We start from the raw sequence: 27,489 nt of genomic DNA on the forward strand, positions 1-27,489 counted from the left end.
TATCTACATTGTCATAGCACATTCTGAATGTATTGGAAAACGAATAGAAACAATAGCCAGTTGATCTGGTAATAAGGTTGCAATGTTATTTTTTCAATAATGTATAATTCGTGTTTGATGTGTATGCTATGCTATACAGTGGAAAAAAACGTAATAACCTGCCCCCATCATTTCCGCATCCATCGTTCTGCATTCGGGAATGTACCTAACATTCGATGTACCACTAAGCTACATTTATTTTAAGGTTAGGCTAGACCTATAGATCGGTTATTCGTGTGGGCCGGGTCTATGCTGGCTTTAATATGTTACTGATTTACTGTATCTATCTGATTGTCTACGCTAGGCTATCTTAATATATATATATATATATATATAAGATATCATGGAGGCGAGGCTAAAGCAAGAGAGGGAGTATATTAGTAGAAGCAAATGCCGCGTTCAAACCCACTGGGAACTTGTGAAATCTCCGCCTTCAATGCGTTCATGACAACTGGGAACTCGGGGGGGAGAACACTAGCTCCTACTGGAAAAAAATAGTTTTGAATCGTCATCCAACTTGGAATTCCAAGTGGGAAACAAGGGCATCTTTGTTGAGGTGCGAATTTTTGACCTGAAGATCACTGACGTCATGATTTTGACTTTTTTATATATTTTTAAAAATTATTTTTTAGTTCCAAGTTGTCTTGAAAGCACCAAAAGGTCCATCGCCAGTCCGGGAGGACATGTGACGTGGTTTATTTGCCTGGGAAAGGGGCAGACCCGAAACCCGTACAAGGCATAGGCTAATTGTATTTGTGAAATATAGCCTACATAAATACCAATAGGTAGGCTACAGTCGGGCCGGAGGGTGCGTTTCATTAGGCTGAAGTCAAGGGAGATAAACGATTGATGGACTAAAGGTCGGGTTGTCACGCTTTGGAAAGTTCGGGCGGTGGAGGAATTGAGAAAAGGATTTCATTTGTGAGAGAGGAGTGCTCTAGCAAGTTATGGCTTCAGCAGTCCATTCTGCACTGGGGTGGCCATATAGATGAATGACTGAATGACCATTTGGGGTTTTACAAAAAACAAAAAAAAAACGTAATTTTTCTTCTGGAATATGTCTTACATTTTATTGGACTATTTGACCAATTTCGTTTCAATATAGTTATAGTTGAATATCCTTGATAACTTGATACGCTGCCTAGTGGAAATACCGATTTTGGATTTGTACAGAACATTTGACCTCCATAGGTGATTTCTGATTATTGATCCTTTATAACATTCTGGAATATGGCACGTTATTTTGAAGGTAAGTGATTGTGTGGATACAGCCTACTACAATGATGAAGAATGAATACCACAATGAATGTATTGACAATATTTTTAACAGCTTCTACTTGTACATTGTCTGGAGACACGGTCTAAAGTACCAACTAGTGTTATAATTTGAAGTACTATCCTCTGGGAATACAATGTACACATTGTTGTATATATTTTTTTAACCCAAATGAATTCAATGTAATTCAATAACAATGAATTGTCTTAGGCTACTTGGTTGAATGTTGCTATCACTTGAAAGGTACCTTAGTACCATTGGACCTCAGGCTCGGCCTAACAAATTAGCTCCCACTTCTTACTGTAATGTCCAATTCCAAACTTGCACGCTGACAGGTCAAGAATGGGTACCCCCACTAAATCCTCCATACCAGAGATGGCTGTTCTTTCTCCTCTGACATAATTAGAGTAATATAACAATAGTAGCTTATGTTATTTGAGAATGCAGTAGTTGGGCTACTCATTGCCATTGTCCAATCACTGCAGCAGTTTGGTAGCCTCAGCCTCTAGTTGGGCTACTCATTGCTGTTGTTGTCCAATCAGGGCAGCAGTTTGGTAGCCCCAGCCTCAGTTGGGCTACTCATTGCTGTTGTTGTCCAATCAGGGCAGCAGTTTGGTAGCCTCAGCCTCTAGTTGGGCTACTCATTGCTGTTGTTGTCCAATCATGGCAGCAGTTTGGTAGCCTCAGCCTCTAGTTGGGCTACTCATTGCCGTTGTTGTCCAAATAGGGCAGCAGTTTGGTAGCCTCAGCCTCTAGTTGGGCTACTCATTGCTGTTGTTGTCCAATCACGGCAGCAGTTTGGTAGCCTCAGCCTCTAGTTGGGCTACTCATTGCTGTTGTTGTCCAATCATGGCAGCAGTTTGGTAGCCTCAGCCTCTAGTTGGGCTACTCATTGCTGTTGTTGTCCAATCAGGGCAGCAGTTTGGTAGCCCCAGCCTGCCATATACTCACTAATTTTGGTTCTTGGTCTTGGGTTTGGGTCTGGCCGGTGTAGGCCGTCATTGTAAATAATAATGTGTTCTTAATTGACTTGCCTAGTTAAATAAAGGTTCAATTTAAAACATTTCCCTGTCAGTCACTCACACCATACAGGAACCACTGCCTGGTGATAGCTTATTAGAAATGACAGTGTCACATGTCCCAAAACCATAGAACAAGTCACAGTGTTGACATGTAGCCTATTCAAAATGGATCTCACCGGTCAAAGTCTATTTCCTGGTAGTGGAATAGAGCTGTTGTATTACTGTTGCACTAGACGAGGCTGTTACTAATCTCATAGATATGTTATAGGGAGATGGGGAGCTACTAGACTGTTACTAATCTCATAGATATGTTATAGGGAGATGGGGAGCTACTAGACTGTTACTAATCTCATAGATATGTTATAGGGAGATGGGGAGCTACTAGACTGTTACTAATCTCATATATATGTTATAGGGAGATGGGGAGCTACTAGACTAGACTGTTACTAATCTCATAGATATGTTATAGGGAGATGGGGAGCTACTAGACTAGACTGTTACTAATCTCATATATATGTTATAGGGAGATGGGGAGCTACTAGACTAGACTGTTACTAATCTCATAGATATGTTATAGGGAGATGGGGAGCTACTAGACGAGGCTGTTACTAATCTCATAGATATGTTATAGGGAGATGGGGAGCTACTAGACTAGACTGTTACTAATCTCATAGATATGTTATAGGGAGATGGGGAGCTACTAGACTAGACTGTTACTAATCTCATAGATATGTTATAGGGAGATGGGGAGCTACTAGACTAGACTGTTACTAATCTCATAGATATGTTATAGGGAGATGGGGAGCTACTAGACTAGGCTGTTACTAATCTCATAGATATGTTATAGGGAGATGGGGAGCTACTAGACTGTTACTAATCTCATAGATATGTTATAGGGAGATGGGGAGCTACTAGACTAGACTGTTACTAATCTCATAGATATGTTATAGGGAGATGGGGAGCTACTAGACTAGACTGTTACTAATCTCATAGATATGTTATAGGGAAGATGGGGAGCTACTAGACTAGACTGTTACTAATCTCATAGATATGTTATAGGGAGATGGGGAGCTACTAGACTAGACTGTTACTAATCTCATAGATATGTTATAGGGAGATGGGGAGCTACTAGACGAGGCTGTTACTAATCTCATAGATATGTTATAGGGAGATGGGGAGCTACTAGACTAGACTGTTACTAATCTCATATATATGTTATAGGGAGATGGGGAGCTACTAGACTAGACTGTTACTAATCTCATATATATGTTATAGGGAGATGGGGAGCTACTAGACTAGACTGTTACTAATCTCATAGATATGTTATAGGGAGATGGGGAGCTACTAGACTAGACTGTTACTAATCTCATATATATGTTATAGGGAGATGGGGAGCTACTAGACTAGACTGTTACTAATCTCATAGATATGTTATAGGGAGATGGGGAGCTACTAGACTAGACTGTTACTAATCTCATAGATATGTTATAGGGAGATGGGGAGCTACTAGACTAGACTGTTACTAATCTCATAGATATGTTATAGGGAGATGGGGAGCTACTAGACGAGGCTGTTACTAATCTCATAGATATGTTATAGGGAGATGGGGAGCTACTAGACGAGGCTGTTACTAATCTCATAGATATGTTATAGGGAGATGGGGAGCTACTAGACTAGGCTGTTACTAATCTCATAGATATGTTATAGGGAGATGGGGAGCTACTAGACTAGACTGTTACTAATCTCATATATATGTTATAGGGAGATGGGGAGCTACTAGACTAGACTGTTACTAATCTCATAGATATGTTATAGGGAGATGGGGAGCTACTAGACTAGACTGTTACTAATCTCATATATATGTTATAGGGAGATGGGGAGCTACTAGACTAGACTGTTACTAATCTCATAGATATGTTATAGGGAGATGGGGAGCTACTAGACTAGGCTGTTACTAATCTCATAGATATGTTATAGGGAGATGGGGAGCTACTAGACTGTTACTAATCTCATATATATGTTATAGGGAGATGGGGAGCTACTAGACTAGACTGTTACTAATCTCATATATATGTTATAGGGAGATGGGGAGCTACTAGACTGTTACTAATCTCATATATATGTTATAGGGAGATGGGGAGCTACTAGACTAGACTGTTACTAATCTCATAGATATGTTATAGGGAGATGGGGAGCTACTAGACTAGACTGTTACTAATCTCATATATATGTTATAGGGAGATGGGGAGCTACTAGACTGTTACTAATCTCATAGATATGTTATAGGGAGATGGGGAGCTACTAGACTGTTACTAATCTCATAGATATGTTATAGGGAGATGGGGAGCTACTAGACTAGACTGTTACTAATCTCATATATATGTTATAGGGAGATGGGGAGCTACTAGACTAGACTGTTACTAATCTCATAGATATGTTATAGGGAGATGGGGAGCTACTAGACTAGACTGTTACTAATCTCATAGATATGTTATAGGGAGATGGGGAGCTACTAGACTAGACTGTTACTAATCTCATATATATGTTATAGGGAGATGGGGAGCTACTAGACTAGACTGTTACTAATCTCATATATATGTTATAGGGAGATGGGGAGCTACTAGACTAGACTGTTACTAATCTCATATATATGTTATAGGGAGATGGGGAGCTACTAGACTAGACTGTTACTAATCTCATAGATATGTTATAGGGAGATGGGGAGCTACTAGACTAGACTGTTACTAATCTCATAGATATGTTATAGGGAGATGGGGAGCTACTAGACTAGACTGTTACTAATCTCATAGATATGTTATAGGGAGACCCATCATCTACAGTCCCATGTTATAGGGAGACCCATCATCTACAACACCATGTTATAGGGAGACCCATCATCTACAGTCCCATGTTATAGGGAGACCCATCATCTACAACATCATCTACAACATCATGTTATAGGGAGACCCATCATCTACAACATCATCTACAACATCATGTTATAGGGAGACCCATCATCTACAACCCCATGTTATAGGGAGACCCATCATCTACAACATCATCTACAACATCATGTTATAGAGAGACCCATCATCTACAACCCCATGTTATAGGGAGACCCATCATCTACAACCCCATGTTATAGGGAGACCCATCATCTACAACATCATGTTATAGGGAGACCCATCATCTACAACATCATGTTATAGGGAGACCCATCATCTACAACATCATGTTATAGGGAGACCCATCATCTACAACATCATGTTATAGGGAGACCCATCATCTACAACATCATGTTATAGGGAGACCCATCATCTACAACCCCATGTTATAGGGAGACCCATCATCTACAGTCCCATGTTATAGGGAGACCCATCATCTACAGTCCCATGTTATAGGGAGACCCATCATCTACAGTCCCATGTTATAGGGAGACCCATCATCTACAGTCCCATGTTATAGGGAGACCCATCATCTACAGTCCCATGTTATAGGGAGACCCATCATCTACAGTCCCATGTTATAGGGAGACCCATCATCTACAGTCCCATGTTATAGGGAGACCCATCATCTACAACACCATGTTATAGGGAGACCCATCATCTACAACACCATGTTATAGGGAGACCCATCATCTACAACACCATGTTATAGGGAGACCCATCATCTACAACATCATGTTATAGGGAGACCCATCATCTACAACCCCATGTTATAAGGAGACCCATCATCTACAACCCCATGTTATAGGGAGACCCATCATCTACAGTCCCATGTTATAGGGAGACCCATCATCTACAGTCCCATGTTATAGGGAGACCCATCATCTACAGTCCCATGTTATAGGGAGACCCATCATCTACAGTCCCATGTTATAGGGAGACCCATCATCTTCAGTCCCATGTTATAGGGAGACCCATCATCTACAGTCCCATGTTATAGGGAGACCCATCATCTACAACACCATGTTATAGGGAGACCCATCATCTACAACACCATGTTATAGGGAGACCCATCATCTACAACATCATGTTATAGGGAGACCCATCATCTACAACACCATGTTATAGGGAGACCCATCATCTACAACACCATGTTATAGGGAGACCCATCATCTACAGTCCCATGTTATAGAGAGACCTATCATCTACAACCCCATGTTATAGGGAGACCCATCATCTACAACCCCATGTTATAGGGAGACCCATCATCTACAACCCCATGTTATAGAGAGACCTATCATCTACAACCCCATGTTATAGGGAGACCCATCATCACAACATCATCTACAACACCATGTTATAGGGAGACCCATCATCTACAACATCATGTTATAGGGAGACCCATCATCTACAGTCCCATGTTATAGGGAGACCCATCATCTTCAGTCCCATGTTATAGGGAGACCCATCATCTACAGTCCCATGTTATAGGGAGACCCATCATCTACAACACCATGTTATAGGGAGACCCATCATCTACAACACCATGTTATAGGGAGACCCATCATCTACAACATCATCTACAACACCATGTTATAGGGAGACCCATCATCTACAACACCATGTTATAGGGAGACCCATCATCTACAACACCATGTTATAGGGAGACCCATCATCTACAACACCATGTTATAGGGAGACCCATCATCTACAACACCATGTTATAGGGAGACCCATCATCTACAACATCATGTTATAGGGAGACCCATCATCTACAACATCATCTACAACATCATGTTAATAGGAGACCTATCATCTACAACACCATGTTATAGGGAGACCCATCATCTACAACCCCATGTTATAGGGAGACCCATCATCTACAACATCATCTACAACATCATGTTATAGGGAGACCCATAATCTACAACACCATGTTATAGGGAGACCCATCATCTACAACACCATGTTATAGGGAGACCCATCATCTACAACATCATGTTATAGGGAGACCCATCATCTACAATATCATCTACAACACCATGTTATAGGGAGACCCATCATCACAACATCATCTACAACCCCATGTTATAGGGAGACCCATCATCTACAACCCCATGTTATAGGGAGACCCATCATCTACAATATCATCTACAACATCATGTTATAGGGAGACCCATCATCTACAACCCCATGTTATACGGAGACCCATCATCTACAACCCCATGTTATAGGGAGACCCATCATCTACAACACCATGTTATAGGGAGACCCATCATCTACAACCCCATGTTATAGGGAGACCCATCATCTACAACATCATGTTATAGGGAGACCCATCATATACAACCCCATGTTATAGGGAGACCCATCATCTACAACATCATGTTATAGGGAGACCCATCATCTACAACATCATGTTATAGGGAGACCCATCATATACAACCCCATGTTATAGGGAGACCCATCATCTACAACCCCATGTTATAGGGAGACCCATCATCTACAACCCCATGTTATAAGGAGACCCATCATCTACAACATCATCTACAACACCATGTTATAAGGAGACCCATCATCTACAACACCATGTTATAAGGAGACCCATCATCTACAACATCATCTACAACATCATGTTATAGGGAGACCCATCATCTACAACCCCATGTTATAGGGAGACCCATCATCTACAACCCCATGTTATAGGGAGACCCATCATCTACAACCCCATGTTATAGGGAGACCCATCATCTACAACCCCATGTTATAAGGAGACCCATCATCTACAACCCCATGTTATAAGGAGACCCATCATCTACAACCCCATGTTATAGGGAGACCCATCATCTACAACCTCATGTTATAGGGAGACCCATCATCTACAACCCCATGTTATACGGAGACCCATCATCTACAACCCCATGTTATAGGGAGACCCATCATCTACAACCCCATGTTATAGGGAGACCCATCATCTACAATATCATCTACAACATCATGTTATAGGGAGACCCATCATATACAACCCCATGTTATAGGGAGACCCATCATCTACAACCCCATGTTATAGGGAGACCCATCATCTACAACCCCATGTTATAGGGAGACCCATCATCTACAACCCCATGTTATAAGGAGACCCATCATCTACAACCCCATGTTATAAGGAGACCCATCATCTACAACCCCATGTTATAGGGAGACCCATCATCTACAACCTCATGTTATAGGGAGACCCATCATCTACAACCCCATGTTATACGGAGACCCATCATCTACAACATCATATTATAAGGAGACCCATCATCTACAACCCCATGTTATAGGGAGACCCATCATCTACAACCCCATGTTATACGGAGACCCATCATCTACAACATCATATTATAAGGAGACCCATCATCTACAACCCCATGTTATAGGGAGACCCATCATCTACAACATCATCTACAACCCCATGTTATAGGGAGACCCATCATATACAACCCCATGTTATAGAGAGACCCATCATCTACAACCCCATGTTATAGGGAGACCCATCATCTACAACATCATCTACAACCCCATGTTATAGGGAGACCCATCATATACAACCCCATGTTATAGGGAGACCCATCATCTACAACCCCATGTTATAAGGAGACCCATCATCTACAACATCATGTTATAGAGAGACCCATCATCTACAACATCATGTTATAGGGAGACCCATCATCTATAACCCCATGTTATAGGGAGACCCATCATCTACAACATCATCTACAACCCCATGTTATAGGGAGACCCATCATCTACAACCCCATGTTATAGGGAGACCCATCATCTACAACATCATGTTATAAGGAGACCCATCATCTACAACCCCATGTTATAGGGAGACCCATCATCTACAACCCCATGTTATAGAGAGACCTATCATCTACAACCCCATGTTATAGGGAGACCCATCATCTACAACCCCATGTTATAGGGAGACCCATCATCTACAACATCATGTTATAAGGAGACCCATCATCTACAACCCCATGTTTTATGGAGACCCATCATCTACAACATCATGTTATAAGGAGACCCATCATCTACAACCCCATGTTATAGGGAGACCCATCATCTACAACCCCATGTTATAGAGAGACCCATCATCTACAACCCCATGTTATAGGGAGACCCATCATCTACAACCCCATGTTATAGAGAGACCTATCATCTACAACCCCATGTTATAGGGAGACCCATCATCACAACATCATCTACAACCCCATGTTATATGGAGACCCATCATCTACAACATCATGTTATAGGGAGACCCATCATCACAACATCATCTACAACCTCATGCTTTAGCCACAACCCATCAAAGTGAATAGAAATTGGTGGGGTAAATTATTTATTCCAAATTCCACTCCAGGGCTAGAGGCACAGCTACAATAGCCTACATAAGGATATCACTAGCCTTGGTCCAAAGCGTTTTACAATAGCCTACAAAAGGATATCACTAGCTCTGGTCCAAGGCGTTGTACAATAGCCTACTGAAGGATATCACTAGCTCTGGTCCAAGGTGTTTACAAGAGCTAGAATATCACCTACAAGGCTCAAGAACTGGACAAAAGCAACCCAGGATTGTGTCCCTAGTCTCTCCACACCTCCTGACCCAGGATTGTGTCCCTAGTCTCTCTACACCTCCTGACCCAGGATTGTGTCCCTAGTCTCTCTACACCTCCTGACCCAGGATTGTGTCCCTAGTCTCTACACCTCCTGACCCAGGATTGTGTCCCTAGTCTCTCCACACCTCCTGACCCAGGATTGTGTCCCTAGTCTCTCTACACCTCCTGACCCAGGATTCTGTCCCTAGTCTCTCCACACCTCCTGACCCAGGATTATGTCCCTAGTCTCTACACCTCCTGACCCAGGATTGTGTCCCTAGTCTCTCTACACCTCCCGACCCAGGATTGTGTCCCTAGTCTACACACCTCCTGACCCAGGATTGTGTCCCTAGTCTCTCCACACCTCCTGACCCAGGATTGTGTCCCTAGTCTCTACACACCTCCTGACCCAGGATTGTGACCCTAGTCTCTACACCTCCTGACCCAGGATTGTGTCCCTAGTCTCTCTACACCTCCTGACCCAGGATTGTGTCCCTAGTCTCTCCACACCTCCTGACCCAGGATTGTGTCCCTAGTCTCTCCACACCTCCTGACCCAGGATTGTGTCCCTAGTCTCTCCACACCTCCTGACCCAGGATTGTGACCCTAGTCTCTACACCTCCTGACCCAGGATTGTGTCCCTAGTCTCACCACACCTCCTGACCCAGGATTGTGTCCCTAGTCTCTCTCTCTACACCTCCTGACCCAGGATTGTGTCCCTAGTCTCTACACCTCCTGACCCAGGATTGTGTCCCTAGTCTCTACACCTCCTGACCCAGGATTGTGTCCCTAGTCTCTCCACACCTCCTGACCCAGGATTGTGTCCCTAGTCTCTACACCTCCTGACCCAGGATTGTGTCCCTAGTCTCTCCACACCTCCTGACCCAGGATTGTGTCCCTAGTCTCTACACCTCCTGACCCAGGATTGTGTCCCTAGTCTCTCTACACCTCCTGACCCAGGATTGTGTCCCTAGTCTCTACACCTCCTGACCCAGGATTCTGTCCCTAGTCTCTACACCTCCTGACCCAGGATTGTGTCCCTAGTCTCTCTACACCTCCTGACCCAGGATTGTGTCCCTAGTCTCTACACCTCCTGACCCAGGATTGTGTCCCTAGTCTCTCCACACCTCCTGACCCAGGATTGTGTCCCTAGTCTCTACACCTCCTGACCCAGGATTCTGTCCCTAGTCTCTACACCTCCTGACCCAGGATTGTGTCCCTAGTCTCTACACCTCCTGACCCAGGATTGTGTCCCTAGTCTCTACACCTCCTGACCCAGGATTGTGTCCCTAGTCTCTCTACACCTCCTGACCCAGGATTGTGTCCCTAGTCTCTATACCTCCTGACCCAGGATTGTGTCCCTAGTCTCTACACCTCCTGACCCAGGATTGTGTCCCTAGTCTCTCCACACCTCCTGACCCAGGATTCTGTCCCTAGTCTCTCCACACCTCCTGACCCAGGATTGTGTCCCTAGTCTCTACACCTCCTGACCCAGGATTCTGTCCCTAGTCTCTACACCTCCTGACCCAGGATTGTAGTTAGTTTGGGAGCAATGGGATTTAGTTTGGGAGCAATGGGATTTAGTTTGGGAGCAATGGGATTTAGTTTGGGAGCAATGGGATTTAGTTTGGGAGCAATGGGATTTAGTTTGGGAGCAATGGGATTGAGTTTGGGAGCAATGGGATTGAGTTTGGGAGCAATGGGATTGAGTTTCTCTTTCATCTATCTCACTGTTGGCCGAGGCACAGTGTTCTGTTTGTCCATGGCTTGTGGTTAAGTTAGATTTCTCATACACACACACACACACACACACACACACACACACACACACACACACACACACACACACACACACACACACACACACACACACACACACACACACACACACACACACACACACACACTACTGTGCTGCGGCAGTGGCACACCTTCTATGATTACTTCTCTCTAAGGAAGGCTTCCCACCCTGGAAAATGAGAGGGTTTCATGCGCCAGATTTATCTGTGTACTCCTTTTTCTCATTGGACAAGTCCAGGTACTCCCTCTCTGTTTCACAGCTATTTTTCTCAGTTTGTTGCCAAATGAACATGACCCAGAACTCACAACAGGTCCATGCCAGCTGTTCAGTGACATTTATAGCATACATTGTTGGGAATTAAAGTGGATGACAACATGCAAATCAAACATATGGTAGCTTCTTGGAATGCACGACATTCCATAACCTGACAGGAGTCAAGTCAAACCACATTCTAGTACCAGGCTTGATTAACGCTGTAGAGTATCTCAGTAGAGCAGGTTCTAAACCATGATGCCTGCAGGATCCGCCCCCTTTGCCTCAGAACCCACATTTAACCAGATTGTAATTATGTTTTACATCTATTTTTTGTTGTTGCAACTATATGTCAAGGGAACAAAATGACCACCTCTTTCATTGTAAATAACTCCATATAGCTCATATTCTTGATGGCGAATGGTGGCAAGCTCACTGGTTTGAGACCACAAAATCAACCAAATCTGCTTAATAGTGCTGTTGATAACACTTTATTTAAAATATGGCATGTGATTTTAAAGAGTAGAAAGTGTCTCCCCTGTATTGCCTGGTCCAGGTCTGAGTGACGAAGGTGTCTCCCCTGTATTTCCTGGTCCAGGTCTGAGTGACTAAGGTGTCTCCCCTGTATTTCCTGGTCCAGGTCTGAGTGACTAAGGTGTCTCCCCTGTATTTCCTGGTCCAGGTCTGAGTGACTAAGGTGTCTCCCCTGTATTTCCTGGTCCAGGTCTGAGTGACTAAGGTGTCTCCCCTGTATTTCCTGGTCCAGGTCTGAGTGACTAAGGTGTCTCCCCTGTATTTCCTGGTCCAGGTCTAAGTGACTAAGGTGTCTCCCCTGTATTTCCTGGTCCAGGTCTGAGTGACTAAGGTGTCTCCCCTGTATTTCCTGGTCCAGGTCTGAGTGACTAAGGTGTCTCCCCTGTATTTCCTGGTCCTGGTCTGAGTGACTAAGGTGTCTCCCTTGTATTTCCTGGTCCAGGTCTGAGTGACTAAGGTGTCTCTCCTGTATTTCCTGGTCCAGGTCTAAGTGACTAAGGTGTCTCTCCTGTATTTCCTGGTCCAGGTCTGAGTGACTAAGGTGTCTCTCCTGTATTTCCTGGTCCAGGTCTGAGTGACTAAGGTGTCTCCCCTGTATTTCCTGATCCAGGTGAGTGACTAAGTCAGGTCCAGGAAATACAGGTTTTATAGGTTTGAGTAAGGGCCTGTCTAACGGTGTTGACATGGTGTTTCAGGTCTCAGTAAGGGTGTATCTAACAGAGTTGACATGGTGTCTCAGTAAGGGTGTATCTAACAGAGTTGACATGGTGTCTCAGTAAGGGTGTATCTAACAGAGTTGACATGGTGTCTCAGTAAGGGTGTATCTAACAGAGTTGACATGGTGTCTCAGGTCTCAGTAAGGGTGTATCTAACAGAGTTGACATGGTGTTTCAGGTCTCAGTAAGGGTGTATCTAACAGAGTTGACATGGTGTTTCAGGTCTCAGTAAGGGTGTATCTAACAGAGTTGACATGGTGTCTCAGTAAGGGTGTATCTAACAGAGTTGACATGGTGTCTCAGTAAGGGTGTATCTAACAGAGTTTACATGGTGTCTCAGTAAGGGTGTATCTAACAGAGTTGACATGGTGTCTCAGTAAGGGTGTATCTAACAGAGTTGACATGGTGTCTCAGGTCTCAGTAAGGGTGTATCTAACAGAGTTGACATGGTGTTTCAGGTCTCAGTAAGGGTGTATCTAACAGAGTTGACATGGTGTCTCAGTAAGGGTGTATCTAACAGAGTTGACATGGTGTTTCAGGTCTCAGTAAGGGTGTATCTAACAGAGTTGACATGGTGTCTCAGTAAGGGTGTATCTAACAGAGTTGACATGGTGTTTCAGGTCTCAGTAAGGGTGTATCTAACAGAGTTGACATGGTGTCTCAGTAAGGGTGTGTCTAACGGTGTTGATATGGTGTCTCAGTAAGGGTGTATCTAACAGAGTTGACATGGTGTCTCAGTAAGGGTGTGTCTAACGGTGTTGATATGGTGTCTCAGTAAGGGTGTATCTAACAGAGTTGACACGGTGTCTCAGTAAGGGTGTGTCTAACGGTGTTGATATGGTGTCTCAGTAAGGGTGTATCTAACAGAGTTGACATGGTGTCTCAGTAAGGGTGTATCTAACAGAGTTGACATGGTGTCTCAGTAAGGGTGTGTCTAACGGTGTTGATATGGTGTCTCAGTAAGGGTGTATCTAACAGAGTTGACATGGTGTCTCAGTAAGGGTGTATCTAACAGAGTTGACATGGTGTCTCAGTAAGGGTGTATCTAACAGAGTTGACATGGTGTCTCAGTAAGGGTGTATCTAACAGAGTTGACATGGTGTCTCAGTAAGGGTGTATCTAACAGAGTTGACATGGTGTCTCAGTAAGGGTGTATCTAACAGAGTTGACATGGTGTCTCAGTAAGGGTGTGTCTAACGGTGTTGATATGGTGTCTCAGTAAGGGTGTATCTAACAGAGTTGACATGGTGTCTCAGTAAGGGTGTATCTAACAGAGTTGACATGGTGTCTCAGTAAGGGTGTATCTAACAGAGTTGACATGGTGTTTCAGGTCTCAGTAAGGGTGTATCTAACAGAGTTGACATGGTGTTTCAGGTCTCAGTAAGGGTGTATCTAACAGAGTTGACATGGTGTCTCAGTAAGGGTGTATCTAACAGAGTTGACATGGTGTCTCAGTAAGGGTGTATCTAACAGAGTTGACATGGTGTTTCAGGTCTCAGTAAGGGTGTGCCTAACGGAGGGATGGCCCAGTTTCAGGAGGAGATGAGGCAGCAGCTGGAGACCTCCATGCACGCAGAGCTGGAGAAACTACTGGACACTGCCACGGGGGTCGACAAGGAGGTACTCACACACACACACACACACACACACACACACACACACTTCTCCCTCTCCCTGGGTCCGTCTGGTAGTGATTGTGTTCCCAAGATGAGGGGAGGGGAAATCAGGTGAGTGACACATACTGTAGCAGAGTGTCAAAGAGAGTCCACACACACACACACACACACCTATAAGCATTTCACATCAATGAATGTTTATACACATGAAAGCCATGATGATATTGGTTGGCTTTGAACAGAAATGCTGTTTGATGATGTGTTTATAAATGTACTCATCAATAAATCAACCATATTACACCAACGATGAAAACATTCAGCCTCCGAGATGAGATCTATACTATGTAGTTTCATCTATACTATGTAGAACTGGGTTTAAATCTTTCAACATCTTGAGCGTTTGCTTTAGTCTGTCTGGAGTGACAGGAGGACAGAGTTTGTTTTAGTCTGCCTGGAGTGACAGGAGGACAGAGTTTGTTTTAGTCTGTCTGGAGTGACAGGAGGACAGAGTTTGTTTTAGTCTGCCTGGAGTGACAGGAGGACAGAGTTTGTTTTAGTCTGTCTGGAGTGACAGGAGGACAGAGTTTGTTTTAGTCTGTCTGGAGTGACAGGAGGACAGAGTTTGTTTTAGTCTGTCTGGAGTGACAGGAGGACAGAGTTTGTTTTAGTCTGTCTGGAGTGACAGGAGGACAGAGTTTGTTTTAGTCTGTCTGGAGTGACAGGAGGACAGAGTTTGTTTTAGTCTGTCTGGAGTGACAGGAGGACAGAGTTTGTTTTAGTCTGCCTGGAGTGACAGGAGGACAGAGTTTGTTTTAGTCTGTCTGGAGTGACAGGAGGACAGAGTTTGTTTTAGTCTGTCTGGAGTGACAGGAGGACAGAGTTTGTTTTAGTCTGTCTGGAGTGACAGGAGGACAGAGTTTGTTTTAGTCTGTCTGGAGTGACAGGAGGACAGAGTTTGTTTTAGTCTGTCTGGAGTGACAGGAGGACAGAGTTTGTTTTAGTCTGTCTGGAGTGACAGGAGGACAGAGTTTGTTTTAGTCTGCCTGGAGTGACAGGAGGACAGAGTTTGTTTTAGTCTGTCTGGAGTGACAGGAGGACAGAGTTTGTTTTAGTCTGTCTGGAGTGACAGGAGGACAGAGTTTGTTTTAGTCTGTCTGGAGTGACAGGAGGACAGAGTTTGTTTTAGTCTGTCTGGAGTGACAGGAGGACAGAGTTTGTTTTAGTCTGTCTGGAGTGACAGGAGGACAGAGTTTGTTTTAGTCTGTCTGGAGTGACAGGAGGACAGAGTTTGTTTTAGTCTGTCTGGAGTGACAGGAGGACAGAGTTTGTTTTAGTCTGTCTGGAGTGACAGGAGGACAGAGTTTGTTTTAGTCTGTCTGGAGTGACAGGAGGACAGAGTTTGTTTTAGTCTGTCTGGAGTGACAGGAGGACAGAGTTTGTTTTAGTCTGTCTGGAGTGACAGGAGGACAGAGTTTGTTTTAGTCTGCCTGGAGTGACAGGAGGACAGAGTTTGTTTTAGTCTGTCTGGAGTGACAGGAGGACAGAGTTTGTTTTAGTCTGTCTGGAGTGACAGGAGGACAGAGTTTGTTTTAGTCTGTCTGGAGTGACAGGAGGACAGAGTTTGTTTTAGTCTGTCTGGAGTGACAGGAGGACAGAGTTTGTTTTAGTCTGTCTGGAGTGACAGGAGGACAGAGTTTGTTTTAGTCTGCCTGGAGTGACAGGAGGACAGAGTTTGTTTTAGTCTGTCTGGAGTGACAGGAGGACAGAGTTTGTTTTAGTCTGTCTGGAGTGACAGGAGGACAGAGTTTGTTTTAGTCTGTCTGGAGTGACAGGAGGACAGAGTTTGTTTTAGTCTGTCTGGAGTGACAGGAGGACAGAGTTTGTTTTAGTCTGTCTGGAGTGACAGGAGGACAGAGTTTGTTTTAGTCTGTCTGGAGTGACAGGAGGACAGAGTTTGTTTTAGTCTGTCTGGAGTGACAGGAGGACAGAGTTTGTTTTAGTCTGTCTGGAGTGACAGGAGGACAGAGTTTGTTTTAGTCTGTCTGGAGTGACAGGAGGACAGAGTTTGTTTTAGTCTGTCTGGAGTGACAGGAGGACAGAGTTTGTTTTAGTCTGCCTGGAGTGACAGGAGGACAGAGTTTGTTTTAGTCTGTCTGGAGTGACAGGAGGACAGAGTTTGTTTTAGTCTGTCTGGAGTGACAGGAGGACAGAGTTTGTTTTAGTCTGTCTGGAGTGACAGGAGGACAGAGTTTGTTTTAGTCTGTCTGGAGTGACAGGAGGACAGAGTTTGTTTTAGTCTGCCTGGAGTGACAGGAGGACAGAGTTTGTTTTAGTCTGTCTGGAGTGACAGGAGGACAGAGTTTGTTTTAGTCTGCCTGGAGTGACAGGAGGACAGAGTTTGTTTTAGTCTGTCTGGAGTGACAGGAGGACAGAGTTTGTTTTAGTCTGTCTGGAGTGACAGGAGGACAGAGTTTGTTTTAGTCTGTCTGGAGTGACAGGAGGACAGAGTTTGTTTTAGTCTGTCTGGAGTGACAGGAGGACAGAGTTTGTTTTAGTCTGTCTCGAGTGACAGGAGGACAGAGTTTGTTTTAGTCTGTCTGGAGTGACAGGAGGACAGAGTTTGTTTTAGTCTGTCTGGAGTGACAGGAGGACAGAGTTTGTTTTAGTCTGTCTGGAGTGACAGGAGGACAGAGTTTGTTTTAGTCTGTCTGGAGTGACAGGAGGACAGAGTTTGTTTTAGTCTGCCTGGAGTGACAGGAGGACAGAGTTTGTTTTAGTCTGTCTGGAGTGACAGGAGGACAGAGTTTGTTTTAGTCTGTCTGGAGTGACAGGAGGACAGAGTTTGTTTTAGTCTGTCTGGAGTGACAGGAGGACAGAGTTTGTTTTTTGAGATGTTTTTATTTATTGGTTCCATTGCAACAGGCAGCTCAATCAAACACCGATACAGTATTTGGTACAACCAGTAACCCAGCATATCTCTGTCTGTTTGTATGCCTACTGGGGATAAAGTAATGTTGTTGTTCTAACGTATACTCCTCGTGTATTCCAGGTCTCCAAGAAGGACTTTGATGGATTCAAGAAGCTGTTCCACAGGTTTCTGCAGGTGAAGGGGCCATCGGTGGACTGGCCCAAGATACACAGACCTCCAGAAGACTCAGTAAGGCTCAAATAAAAACCCTGTCTGTGTGTGTGTGTGTGTGTGTGTGTGTGTGTGTGTGTGTGTGTGTGTTAGCTCATCAGTGAGTGATCCAGTAATATGGTGTGATGAAGTGGACTCTCAGGCAGATGGGAACAGTGGAGGCCAGGGGGAGAGCTCACACGGTGAGGCCAGCTTTGGGGTCTCTTCCTCTGGGCACGCAGCCAGCTGGCTCCCCCTGTCTCTGCTAGAGCTCCAGGGCTCCCTCCACAACCCCCAAGCTTTCTCTCACAGCTGACTGGGCCCAGAAACAGAGACCTGGGGAAGAAAGAGAGAGAGACCTGGGGAAGAAAGAGAGAGAGAGAGACCTGGGGAAGAGAGAGAAACAGAGACCTGGGGAAGAAAGAGAGAGAGAGACAGAATAGAGAGAGAGACAGAATAGAGAGAGGGGGACAGAATAGAGAGAGAGAGACAGAATAAAGAGAGAGACAGCATAGAGAGAGGGACAGAATAGAGAGAGAGACAGAATAGAGAGAGAGAGACAGAATAGAGAGAGAGACAGAATAGAGAGAGAGACAGAATAGAGAGAGGGACAGAGACCAGGGAAAGAAATAGAGACAGAATAGAGAGAGAGAGAGGGACAGAATAGAGAGAGAGACAGAAGGAGAGAGAGTGACAGAGAAAGAAGGATAGAGAGAAACAGAGACCAGGGAAAGAAATAGAGACAGAATAGAGAGAGAGAGAGAGAGAGAGAGAGAGAGAGAGGGACAGAATAGAGAGAGAGACAGAAGGAGAGAGAGTGACAGTGAAAGAAGGATAGAGAGAAACAGAGACCAGGGAAAGAAATAGAGACAGAATAGAGAGAGAGGGATGTCTCATTTTGTTTTGTGGATAGGGAAAGAAAGTGACAGGGAGCACATTAAGAGAGATTTTTTGTGCAGTTTTGTTTACGTGTAGGACTGCACATATACATTTGTGTGTGTGTGTGTGTGTGTGAGGTGGGGCTGGATGTGGGTGTGTCGTAGTTTGTTCATGTTGAAATTACTATTGATGGCTTTGTTCCTAAGAACCAGCAGTCTTCAAAATGAGTGATGAGTAGTATGTGTGTGTGTGTATGTGTGTGTGTGTGTGTGTGTGTGTGTGTGTGTGTGTGTGTGTGTGTGTGTGTGTGTGTGTGTGTGTGTGTGTGTGTGATGATGGATGTTTGTGTGATGATGGATGTTTGTGTGCATGTTTGAGTGATTTATGTCGTGAGGGTGTGTGTTCTGTATACGTGAGGAGAGCAGAACCTAAACATCCTTTAACTCACATGTTCTGCTCTATGAATCAGAGCCTAGTCACGTGGTTCCATACTAACATTCCAAATGGGGACTAGTGTGAGAGTAGAACCTAAACATCCTTTAATTCACATAATATTCATTCATTTGGGGCTAATTCGCCATCTGAGGAAGTGGTTCTCTAAATGTAGCCTATTAGTGATGGTTAGCCGTGGTATTGGTATATAACAGTTCATGTGATGTATAGGCCCATGCACCCACCTTGAATGGCAGTCGGGAGTGCCCTTTGTTCAATAGTAAATACAATTCAGACCAGAAAGCTGGGACCCCCCCCAACAGTAAGAACAGTGGTTGCTTGCAATACAGGGTTTTCCCCTGGCGTTCGGCCTCCATTTTGAAACATTGCAATCCGAAAGCATTTCACAAAGGAAAGAGCGAGTGAAACTGCACTGCTTCAGCAAGCAGGAACTCTGTGGTCCAGATGACTGACCAGTGGGCCGGGTGGAAATGTTTTGCCAACCTTACTTATTCATTCAACTAGTTTGAATACAAAACAATCCATCCATCCGTGATGGGCGATATGAGTGATCCATTAAAGTAACCCAACCTGATAACCTGACGTTGACAACGTGTCTGGGACTGTCCTGGCTTATTTTCCTTCTTGGCCTCAGTTGCATCATAATGATTGTTTGCAATGTGTTCCAAGCTGAAGCTAGGGAGGGGCAGAGTGAAGGACAGAGGGATTGGATGACATAGGCTTGCTGGGAAACAGGATTCAGGAACCTTCTGGGAGATTGGAAGAGCTCACTATTCTTTGGAGTGTTCCACTATTATTTGGAGGGTTCCACTATTCTTTGGAGGGTTCCACTATTCTTTGGAGGGTTCCACTATTCTTTGAAGGGTTCCACTATTCTTTGGAGTGTTCCACTATTCTTTGGAGGGTTCCACTATTCTTTGAAGGGTTCCACTATTCTTTGGAGTGTTCCACTATTCTTTGGAGGGTTCCACTATTCTTTGGAGGGTTCCACTATTCTTTGGAGTGTTCCACTATTCTTTGGAGGGTTCCACTATTCTTTGTCAATGTAATTTACAAAATAGCCTCCAACACTCTACTCAACAAATTGGATGCAGTCTATCACAGTGCCATCCGTTTTGTCACCAAAGCCCCATATACTACCTACCACTGCGACCTGTACTCTCTCGTTGGCTGGCCCTCGCTTCATACTCGTCGCCAAACCCACTGGCTACAGGTTATCTACAAGCCCTTTCTGCTAGGTAAAGCCCCGCCTTATCTCAGCTCACTGGTCACCATAGCAGCACTCACCCGTACCACGTGCTCCAGCACGTATATCTCACTGGTCACCCCCAAAGCCTATTCTTCCTTTGGCCGCCTTTCCTTATAGTTCTCTGCTGCTAATGACTGGAACGAACTGCAAAAATCAATGAAGCTGGAAACTCATATCTCCTTCACTAGCTTTAAGCAGCTCGCAGATCACTGCACCTGTACATAGCCCATCTATCTACCTACCTCATCCCCATACTGTATTTATTTATTTATCTTGCTCCTTTGCACCCCAGTATCTCTACTTGCACATTCATCTTCTGCACATCAATCACTCCAGTGTTTAATTGCTGTACTTCGCCACCATGGCCTATTTATTGCCTTACCTCCCTTATCTTACCTGATTTGCAGGTTCCTTTCTTGTGGAATATTTTTTATAATTATCCACATTATCATACTAGATTATATCAGGTATCTGGTAACCTGTTTATCCGGTTTCTGACATATCAGCTTCACTGTGAGATTATTAAAAGGTCAGTACAAATGTTAAAGCAACAAAGTGAACTCCCCGCCCCTGTTTCGGTAAAAGGCTGAGGGATGGGGCTGGAGAAATGTAACCACTCTCAAGTTCATAGACGTAGCATCCATGATATCAAAAGTATAGCTTTAACCATGTTTTGATGCTATATAGTGTTTGTTTACTTTGATTACAAACATTGGAGTAAAACAAGCTTATATTTTGGGTTCTGATGGGGTACGACAAGCTCATGAGGCATATCATTCATTTGTATGTCCAAAAATGGATGTAACAACTGCTGATTGCCCCTTATTTAAGGAGCATTATGTCATGCAGTAGTGATGACAGGTAATAGGGAGCGAGAGTGTAGAGAGGGCCTCTTCAGCTCACATCCTCATCTTTTTTTTTTATTTTTTTTATTTTACCCCTTTTTCTCCCCAATTTCATGGTATCCAATTGTTGTAGTAGCTACTATCTTGTCTCATCGCGTACGGGCTCGGGAGAGACAAAGGTTGAAAGTCATGCGTCCTCCGATACACAACCCAACCAAGCCGCACTGCTTCTTAACACAGCTAGCATCCAACCCGGAAGCCAGCCGCACCAATGCACCGGAGGAAACACTGTGCACCTGGCCACCTTGGTTAGCGCACACTGCACCCAGCCCGCCACAGGAGTCGCTGGTGCGCGATGAGACAAGGACACCCCTACCGACCAAGCCCTCCCTAACCCGGGCGACGCTAGGCCAGTTGTGCGTCGCCCCACGGACCTCCCGGTCACGACAGGGCCTGGACGCGAACCCAGGAACTCTGATGGCACAGCTGGCGCTGCAGTACAGCGCCCTTAACCACTGCGCCACCCGGGAGGCTCACATCCTCATCTTGACACCATTCAGGACCATGTTTCTCATTTCTCTCATCTTGACACCATTCAGGACCAGGTTTCTCATTTCTCTCATCTTGACACCATTCAGGACCAGGTTTCTCATTTCTCTCATCTTGACACCATTCAGGACCAGGTTTCTCATTTCTCTCATCTTGACACCATTCAGGACCAGGTTTCTCATTTCTCTCATCTTGACACCATTCAGGACCAGGTTTCTCATTTCTCTCATCTTGACACCATTCAGGACCATGTTTCTCATTTCTCTCATCTTGACACCATTCAGGACCAGGTTTCTCATTTCTCTCATCTTGACACCATTCAGGACCAGGTTTCTCATTTCTCTCATCTTGACACCATTCAGGACCAGGTTTCTCATTTCTCTCATCTTGACACCATTCAGGACCAGGTTTCTCATTTCTCTCATCTTGACACCATTCAGGACCATGTTTCTCATTTCTCTCATCTTGACACCATTCAGGACCAGGTTTCTAATTTCTCTCATCTTGACACCATTCAGGACCAGGTTTCTCATTTCTCTCATCTTGACACCATTCAGGACCAGGTTTCTCATTTCTCTCATCTTGACACCATTCAGGACCAGGTTTCTCATTTCTCTCATCTTGACACCATTCAGGACCAGGTTTCTCATTTCTCTCATCTTGACACCATTCAGGACCAGGTTTCTCATTTCTCTCATCTTGACACCATTCAGGACCAGGTTTCTCATTTCTCTCACCTTGACACCATTCAGGACCAGGTTTCTCATTTCTCTCATCTCGACACCATTCAGGACCAGGTTTCTCATTTCTCTCACCTTGACACCATTCAGGACCAGGTTTCTCATTTCTCTCATCTTGACACCATTCAGGACCAGGTTTCTCATTTCTCTCATCTTGACACCATTCAGGACCAGGTTTCTCATTTCTCTCATCTTGACACCATTCAGGACCAGGTTTCTCTGACCTTGCAAGTCTTCTCTACTTTCATCCAGTATGGCCTTTCAGATGAGTGTTTCTTAATCATTAGAGGTTCTTGCCTCAGCACTACCCACCTGATTCAAATCATAATTTGAATCAGCTGTCTGCACCCTTTAGCATCACCAGTACCAGGATGAAGAAACCCTGTTCTAGATCACAGTGAATAAGATGAAATGGACAGAGAGGATCTGATCCTAGATCAGGCCTGCTGCTCTGAGACACTACTGCTACTCTTCATCCAGTTGAGCGGATTGAGCTCAGTTCAAAAGTACAGAGTTGTGCTGATTGAGCCCAGTTCAAAACCACAGAGTTGAGCTGATTGAGCTCAGTTCAAAAGCACAGAGTTGAGCTGATTGAGCTCAGTTCAAAAGTACAGAGTTGAGCTGATTGAGCCCAGTTCAAAAGCACAGAGTTGAGCTGATTGAGCTCAGTTCAAAAGTACAGAGTTACTTGGTGTAGTACCTCTCAGCACAGGGCTACTCAAATCAAATCAAATGTTATTAGTCACATGCGGCGAATACAACAGGTGTAGTAGACCTAACAGTGAAATGCTGAATACAACAGGTGTAGTAGACCTAACAGTGAAATGCTGAATACAACAGGTGTAGACCTAACAGTGAAATGCTTACTTACGAGACCCTAACCAACAATGCAGTTTCAAAACAATACAGATAAGAATAAGAGATCAAAGTAACAAGTAGTTAAAGAGCAGCAGTGAAATAACAATAGCGAGACTATATACAGGGGGTACCGGTACAGAGTCAATGTGCGGGGGCACCGGTTATTTGAGGTAGTATGTGCATGTAGGTATAGTTATTAAAGTGACTATGCATAGATGACATCAGAGAGTAGCAGTGATGTAAAGAGGGGGTGAGGGGGGAGGCACTGCAAATAGTCTGGGTAGCCATTTGACTAGATGTTCAGGAGTCTTATGGCTTGGGGGAAGAAGCTGTTTAGAAGCCTCTTGGACCTAGACTTGGCGCTCCGGTACCGCTTGCCGTGCGGTAGCAGAGAGAACAGTCTATGACTAGGGTGGCCAGAGTCTTTGACCATTTTTAGGGCCTTCCTCTGACACTGCCTGTTATAGAGGTCCTGGATGGCAGGAAGCTTGGTCCCAGTGATGTACTGGGCCGTTCGCACTACCCACTGTAGTGCCTTGTGGTCGGAGGCCGAGCAGTTGCCAAACCAGGCAACCAGTGACGCTCTCGATGGTGCAGCTGTAGAACCTTTTGAGGATTTGAGGACACATGCCAAATCTTTTCAGTCTCCTGAGTGGTAATAGGTTTTGTCGTGCCCTCTTCACGACTTGGTGTGCTTGGACCTTGGAACTTGAAGCTCTCAACCTGCTCCACTACAAACCCGTCAATGAGAATGGGGGTGTGCTCGGTCTCTTTTTCCTGTAGTCCACAATCATCTCCTTAGTCTTGATCGTGTTGAGGGAGAGGTTGTTGTCTTAGCACCACACGGCCAGGTCTCTGACCTCCTCCCTATAGGCTGTCTCGTCGTTGTCGGTGATCAGGCCTACCACTTGTGTCATCAGCAAATGTAATGATGGTGTTGGAGTCGTGCCTGGTCGTGCAGTCATGAGTGAACAGGGAGTAGAGGAGGGGACCGAGCATTGCACCCGAGGGGCCCCTGTGTTGAAGATCAGCGTGGTGGATGTGTTGTTACCTACCCTTACCACCCGGGGGCGTCCCATCAGGAAGTCCAGGATCTAGTTGCAGAGGGAGGTTTTTAGTCCCAGGGTCCTTAGCTTATTGATGAGCTTTGAGGGCACTATGGCGTTGAATGCTGAGCTGTAGTCAATGAATATCATTCTCACATAGGTGTTCCTTTTGTCCAGGTGGGAAAGTGCAGTGTGGAGTGCAATGGAGATTGCATCATCTGTGGATCTGTTGGGGCGGTATGCAAATTGGAGTGGGTCTAGTGTTTCTGGGATGATGGTGTTGATGTGAGCCATGACCAGCCTTTCAAGGCACTTCATGGCTACAGATGTGAGTGCTACAGGTCTGTAGTCATTTGGGCAGGTTACCTTAGTGTTCTTGGGCACAGGGTCTATGGTGGTCTGCTTAAAGCATGTTGGTATTACAGACTCGGACAAGGAGAGGTTGAAAATGTCAGTGAAGACACTTGCCAGTTAGTCAGCGCATGCTCGCAGTACACATCCTGGTAATCCGTCTGGCCCTGCGGCCAAGTGAATGTTGACCTGTTTAAAGGTCTTACTCACATCAGCTGCGGTGAGCGTGATTACACAGTCTTCCGGAACAGCTGGTGCTCTCATGCATGTTTCAGTGTTATTTTCCTCGAAGCGAGCATAGAACTAGTTTAGCTCGTCTGGTAGGCTAGTGTCACTGGGCAGCTCTCGGCTGTGCTTCCCTTTGTAGTCTGTAATGGTTTGCAAGCCCTGCCACATCCAACGAGCATCAGAGCCGGTGTAGTACGATTCGATCTTAGTCCTGTATGGACGCTTTGCCTGTTTTACTGTTCGTCAGAGGGCGTAGCGGATTTCTTATAAGCTTCCCGGGTTAGAGTCCCGCTCCTTGAAAGCTGCAGCTCTATCCTTTAGCTCAGTGCGGATGCTGCCTGTAATCCATGGCTTCTGGTTGGGGTATGTACTTACGGTCACTGTGGGGACGACGTCATTGATGCACTTATTGATGAAGCCAATGACTGATGTGGTGTAATCCTCAATGCCATCGGAGGAATCCCGGAACATATTCTAGTCTGTGCTAGCAAACCAGTCCTGTAGCTTAGCAACTGCTTCCTCTGACCACTTTTTTACTGGTGCTTCCTGGTGCTTCCTGCTTTAATTTTTGCTTGTAAGCAGGAATCAGGAGGATAGAATTATGGTCAGATTTGCCAAATGGAGGGCGAGGGAGAGACTTGTATGCGTCTCTGTGTGTGGAGTAAAGGTGGTCCAGAGTTATTTTCCCCTTTGGTTACACATTTAACATGCTGATAGAAATTTGGTAAAACGGAATTAAGTTTCCCTGCATTAAAGTCCCCAGCTACCAGGAGTGCCGCCTCTGGGTGAGCGTTTTCTTGTTTGCGTATAGCATTGAATAAGCTGTATTCTGCCATCTTAGTGCCTCTGACTGTGGTGGTTTGTATAGACAGCTACAAAGAATACAGATGAAAACTCTCTCGGTAGGTAGTGTGGTACAGCTTATCATGAGATACTCTACCTCAGGCGAGCAATGGCTTGAGACTTCCTTAGATATCGTGCACCAGCTGTTGTTAGCAAAAATACATAGACTGCCACCCCTTGTTTTACCAGACACCGCTGTTCTATCCTGCCGGTACATCGTATAACCAGCCAGCTGTATGTTGATATTGTCATCGTTCAGCTACGACTCCGTGAAGCATAAGATGTTACAGTTTTTAATGTCCCCATTGGGAGTTTAATCTTCCGCGTAACTCGTCGATTTTATTGTCCAAAGATTGCACGTTTGCTAGCAGAATGGAGGGAGGTGGGGGTTTATTCGATCGCCTACGAATTCTCAGAAGGCAGCCCGACTTTTGGACTCTCTATTTCTCCGCCTCCTCTTCACGCAGATCACAGGGATTGGGGCCTATTCCCGAGGAAGCAGTGTATCATGCTGTCATGTTTATTTAACCAGACAAGTCAAGTTAACAACCAATTCTTATTTAGACACACAGACAACAGGGTTTAAAATCACAGGGTTGCATAGTTTCTTTGCAGGATAAAATTACAGTATTGCCATATTCTCCCTTGGTTTAAAACCACAGGGTTGCCATAGTTTCTTCAGTATAAAATTACAGTATTGCCATATTCTCCCTTGGTTTAAAACCACAGGGTTGTCATAGTTTCTTCTCAGTATAAAATTACAGTGTTGCCATATTCTCCCTCAGTATAAAATTACAGTGTTGCCTTATTCTCCCTCAGTATAAAACCACAGTGTTGCCATATTCTCCCTCAGTATAGAATTCCAGTATTACCATAGTTCTCTCTGTTTTAAACCACAGGGTTGTCATAGTTTCTCTGTTTTAAACCACAGGGTTGTCATAGTTTTCTCTGTTTTAAACCACAGGGTTGCCATAGTTTTCTCTGTTTTAAACCACAGGGTTGCCATAGTTTTCTCTGTTTTAAACCACAGGGTTGCCATAGTTTTCTCTGTTTTAAACCACAGGGTTGCCATAGTTTTCTCTGTTTTAAACCACAGGGTTGCCATAGTTTTCTCTGTTTTAAACCACAGGGTTGCCATAGTTTTCTCTGTTTTAAACCACAGGGTTGCCATAGTTTTCTCTGTTTTAAACCACAGGGTTGCCATAGTTTTCTCTGTTTTAAACCACAGGGTTGCCATAGTTCTCTGTTTTAAACCACAGGGTTGCCATAGTTTTCTCTGTTTTAAACCACAGGGTTGCCATAGTTTTCTCTGTTTTAAACCACAGGGTTGCCATAGTTTTCTCTGTTTTAAACCACAGGGTTGCCATAGTTTTCTCTGTTTTAAACCACAGGGTTGCCATAGTTTTCTCTGTTTTAAACCACAGGGTTGCCATAGTTTTCTCTGTTTTAAACCACAGGGTTGCCATAGTTCTCTGTTTTAAACCAC

The 27,489-nt window shown here is 44.7% G+C and overlaps 1 protein-coding gene across 4 annotated transcripts in view; it reads left to right on the top strand.

Moving 5' to 3' along the window:
* Positions 1-27,489, top strand: part of LOC110531757 (UTP--glucose-1-phosphate uridylyltransferase) — a 59,385-nt gene that overhangs the window by 169 nt on the left and 31,727 nt on the right. The window contains exons 1-3 of one of the 4 annotated variants that reach the window (XM_036987726.1): positions 920-1,288; positions 14,721-14,848; positions 17,894-18,001. In XM_036987726.1, the coding sequence (XP_036843621.1) occupies positions 1,270-1,288; positions 14,721-14,848; positions 17,894-18,001 (255 nt within the window). In that variant the 5' untranslated portion in view covers positions 920-1,269. Of the gene's footprint in view, positions 1-919; positions 1,289-12,995; positions 13,123-14,720; positions 14,849-17,893; positions 18,002-27,489 lie in introns of those variants that run through there. The other 3 variants (XM_036987722.1, XM_036987733.1, XM_036987739.1) reach the window with 3 other exon arrangements.

The sequence above is a fragment of the Oncorhynchus mykiss genome, chromosome 1, assembly GCF_013265735.2.
Source record: "Oncorhynchus mykiss isolate Arlee chromosome 1, USDA_OmykA_1.1, whole genome shotgun sequence".
In the NCBI taxonomy this organism is placed as follows: Eukaryota; Metazoa; Chordata; class Actinopteri; order Salmoniformes; family Salmonidae; genus Oncorhynchus; species Oncorhynchus mykiss.